The 5,041-nt window shown below is 41.6% G+C and overlaps 1 protein-coding gene across 1 annotated transcript; it reads right to left on the bottom strand.

The window, feature by feature from the left end:
* Positions 1-276: 276 nt before the first annotated feature.
* On the bottom strand, positions 277-753 carry LOC107811732 (uncharacterized). The gene has a single exon (XM_016636723.2). The coding sequence runs from the start codon at positions 751-753 to the stop codon at positions 277-279; it is 477 nt and encodes a 158-aa protein (XP_016492209.2).
* Between the last annotated feature and the right edge of the window lie 4,288 nt (positions 754-5,041).

Below are 5,041 nucleotides of genomic sequence, written 5' to 3'. Positions count from 1 at the left end.
AGACTCTTCCTTCTCCCTTATTTGCATCATTTTCCTCCAAATGTGAGATTGTTTAGTTGTTCCTTTGAGGGAAACGGGATGTCCTCTAGAACAATATTTTGCTCTATGGAAGTCTGTCCACAAATTTTGCTTTGTCCTGAAATTCCACCATCTTTTGATAGCAAATATGTCTGCAATATCCTCCAGTCTCCTTATATCAATACCCCCCTCATCTATAGGATAGCATAGTCTAGCCCAAGAGCTCCAGTGATATTTTATCTTGTCGTCTTTTGAACCTCAGAAGAAATTAGCAAAGTATTTCTCAAGAGTTCTGTAAGTAGCCTTGGGAGGGTTCATTGCTGCAAGAGTATAAGTTGGAATAGCCTGCAAAATATGTTTAACTAAAGTTAGTTTGTCTCCATACGATAGTAACTTGCCTTTCCATCCATTAAGTTTCATTACTATCTTAGCCACAAGGCCATCGAAGTAGACAATTCTCTTCCTTCCGACAAAGATAGGACAACCCAAATAGGTGAAAGGAAATTCTTTGTTCAAGAACCCCGTAGTTGTTCTTATTCTGTTGATCCTAGAAGGGGAGACCTTTGGATCTGTCAAAAAGAAACTTTTGTCCTGCTTAACCATTTGCCCTGAAATTGCTTCATACTTCCTAACCTCCTTCATAACAAGCTTAATGGATCTAGTGTTTCCTGCAGTAAATATCACAATGTCATCTGCATATGCCAAATGACTTACCACAGGACCCCGAGAGTTCATCGTGAAAGGAGTAAAATTGTTGTTATGTTGCAAGTTATTTAGGCTTCTGGAAAGGACCTCAGCTACCAATACAAAGAGAGTAGGAGACAGCGGATCTCCTTGTTTTAGTCCTTGAGATGAAGTGAAAAAACCTTTTCTGGTTCCATTGATGATAAAATACTCAGTTTAATAGTGTTGCTCTTAAGCGGTATCAACAACAAGTGAGGAATCAATTAAAAGTGCTGAGATAGAGATATCATACACGGATATAGTATCGTGACTGAGAACATGTGTGCAAATAAGGTATATAACTCAAAAATAGCAAGAATACCCATATCAAGTCTCAAACAATTAGCACATAGCCTAGATATGATGTCTAACATGTATCACAGTTCAAATAACCAAACAATTAGAGGTAACACGGGGACAACAAGATATGATAGCAAAACAAGCCCGATAATAGCCTAAAGGCCTCCCCCACCATGAACACATCGGTGCACGCACACATGCTCGTTACCTAGCGCGTAAGTCACCCCAATATCTTTCATATAACATAGTTCTTAGGGTTAAATACCCTAAAATCCAAGTTTAGATGTGTTACTTACCTCACAATGCGCGAATCAATACTCCAACAAGCCCTTACCACGTGTATCGGCCTCCAAACGACTCAAATCTAGTTACAAACAACTCAATATCAACAATAATGCCGTAGGAAACAACTTCAAACAATAAATTTTCGATCTTTATAAAAATAAAATACCCAACCCCGGGCCCGCACCTCAGAACCCGACAAAATTCACAAATTTCGAACACCAATTCGATTACGAGCCAACCATACCAAAATCATCTAATTCCGACTTGAAATCGACCTTCAAATCTCCATTTTTCATTTTTGAAATGTTTTTACAAAATCCCCAATTTCTCTACACTAAATCACCAAATAAATGAAAAAAACATGGATGGAATCATAATAATTGAAGAAATACGCATCAAAAACACTTACCCCGATCCAAGACGTGAAAATCCCCTCTAAAATCGCCAAATATTTAGCTCTACCACTCAAAATATGATATAACAACTTTAACCCTCGAAATGGCTCTATAATATGATGCCCATGTGCTTACCCTTCACGAACGCGGAAGAGGCCTCGCATTCGCGAAGCACAACTTCGCCTTCAGCCAAAATCCTCCTACGAGAATACGGAGACCCAGTCGCGAACGCGATGGCCAATCAGTCCATACCTATGCGAACGCGAAGGCTTAAGCCCCAGTGCCCCTCAGCCGACCTCCCTTCTACGCGAACGCATCCTCCATCTCGCGTTTGTGAAGGGCATTGACCTCCAAAGCTTCACGAACGGGTTCCCCTTATAGCGAACGTGAAGAGAATTCTGCCTACCGACCCATATTCCTCCACGAGTGCGACCCCATTGTTGCGAACGCAAAGAAGCACACACCAGACACCAGATCAGCTAACCAAACATGAAGAAAAAGGTCTGAAAATCATCTGTAACACACCCGAAGCCCCCGAAAACTCAACCAATCATGCCAACAAGTCCTAAAACACAACACAAACTTAGTCAAAGCCTCAAATCACATCAAACATCATCAAAATCATGAATCGCACCCCAATTCAAGCTTAATGAAACTAATAAACTTCCAACTTCTAAAACCAATGCTGAACCATATCAATTCAACTCTAAATGACCTCAAATTATGCACACTAGTACCAAATGACACAACAGGCCTATTCCAACTCCTTGAACCAAAATCCAAACCCGGTATCAACAAAGTAAACTCTCAGTCAAACCTCTCAACCTTCCAAACCTTCAATATTCTAACTTTCGCCAAAAAACCTCAAACCAACCTATGAGCCTCCAAATCAATATCCAAATATACGCCAAAGTCCAAAATCACCATACGAATCTATCGGAACCATCAAAACTCCATTCCGGAATCGTCTACATAAAAGTCAAACTTCAGTCAACTATTTCAACTTAAGCTTCCAACTTTGGGACTAAGTGTCCCAATTCAATCTGAAACCTCCCCGAAACAAATCCAACCACCCCGGCAAGTCACATAGCCACAAATAAACATAGAAGGAGCGATATATAGGGGAACGGGGCTACAATACACAAAACGATCGGCCGAGTCATTATATTCTCCCCCTCTTAAACAAATGTTCATCCTCGAACATGTATCGAATCATCACTGAACTCTCAAATAGGTTTGGATAACTGCTATGCATCTCCCTCTCATCCTCCCAAGTAGCCTCCTCAACCGGCAGACCTCTCCAACAAACTTTCACTGATTCTATATTCTTTGATCTTAACTTTCAAACCTGCCGGTCCAAAATTATCACCGACTGCACATCATAAGTCAAATATCCATCTGACTAAACCGTGCTGAAGTCCAAAACATGTGACGGATCACCACAATACTTCTGGATCATAGAAATATGAAACGCTGGGTGAAGGACCGACAGTTAAGGTGGCAATGCAAGTCTGTAGGCCACCTCTCCAATTCTCTCAAGTACCTCAAAAGGACCAATATATCAATGGCTCAACTTGCCCTTCCTTCCAAACCTCATCACACCCTTCATGGGCAAAACTATGAGTAACACCTTCTCACCCACCATATATGCAACATCACGAACCTTCCTATCAACATAAATTTCTTGTCTGGACTGTGCTGCGCGAAGCAAATCCTGAACCAACTTGACTTTCTCCAAGGCATCTCGAACCAAATTAGTACTCAACAGCCTAGCCTCTCCCGGCTCAAACCAACCAACTGAAGAACGACACTGCCTCTCATATAAGCCCTCATAAGGAGCCATCTGGATACTCGATTCACAACTGTTGTTGTAGGCAAACTCTGCAAGCGGTAAGAACTAATCCTATGAACCCTTGAAATCCATAACACATGTGCGTAGCATATCCTCTGAGATTTGAATGGTGCGCTAGGATTGTCTGTCCATGTGGGGGTGGAATGTTGTACTCAACTCAACTCGTGTACCTAACTCTCGCTGCACCGCTCTCCAAAACTGCAATGTGGACTGCGTGCCTTGATTGGAGATAATGGACACTGACACACCATGAAGATACACAATCTCACGAATATAGATCTGAGCTAGGTACTCTGATGAATAGGTAGTCACAACCGAAATGATTTGTGCAGACTTGGTTAGTATATCCACAATAACCCACACTTCGTCAAATTTCTTCAATGTTCATGGAAGTCCAACAACGAAATCCATGGTAGTACGCTCCCACTTCCACTCAGGAATCTCAAGTCTCTGAAGCTAATCGCCCGGCCTCTGATGTTCGTACTTCACCTGCTGGCAGTTCAAACACCTAGCAACAAACCCAACTATATCGTTCATAATTCTTCTCTACCAGTAGTGTTGTCTCAAATCCTGATACATCTTAGCGACACTTGGATGAATAGAATACCGCGAATTGTAAGCCTCCTCAAGAATCAACTCATGCATCTCATTCACATTGGGCACACAAATCCGACCATGCATCCGCAACACCCCATCATCTCCAATAGAAACATCATTGGCATCATTGTGTTGCATTATGTCCTTAAGGACAAGCAAATGGGAGTTGTCATACTAACGCGCTCTGATGCGCTCATACAAGGAAGACCAAGAAACCACACAAGTAAGAACCCAGCTAGGCTCCGAAACATCGAAACTCGCAAACTGATTGGCCAAAGCCTGAACACCTGATGCTAGTGGTCTCTCACCAACTAGAATATATACAAGGCTACCCATACCCACAACCTTTCTACTCAAGGCATCGGCCACCACATTGGCCTTCCCGGGATGATACAAAATGGTGATATCATAGCCAGCACATCCTTTCGGAGGGAGGAACAATTTACTAAATATGTCTGAGTCATTTCCATCATCCTTTTCCCTTACAAAAATGAATATTTCCCCCACTCTATATAAAACCTTGTAAAAAAAATATGATTACCTATGTGAAGTAGATTTCCTACTCGACAAATAGAAAGTAACCTTCACTGAACTCCCACTCATAAACCCTTACTCAGGTTTTGCCAAAATATCGTTTGCACCATGGTCCCAAATTCGTTCCTTAGTCCAACACATACCAAATGGAGTGAAAGAATATGTTGTTGCCTCAAAACTTGACCAACATCCTATTCTTGCAACTAGAGAGGAACAATTCATCACCCTTCAAATCCCGGATGATTTTCCAAGACAATGGAGAAATCATGGTTTTACCCATGAATTAAATGATGAACCTCTAAATCATGCACTGAGGAATCCTCCTTTCAAGTCATTC

This window comes from Nicotiana tabacum, chromosome 15, assembly GCF_000715075.1.
Source record: "Nicotiana tabacum cultivar K326 chromosome 15, ASM71507v2, whole genome shotgun sequence".
Lineage (NCBI taxonomy): Eukaryota > Viridiplantae > Streptophyta > Magnoliopsida > Solanales > Solanaceae > Nicotiana > Nicotiana tabacum.
The sequence above is the reverse complement of the archived record's forward strand: the minus strand, read 5'-3'. Positions and strand labels throughout refer to the sequence as shown.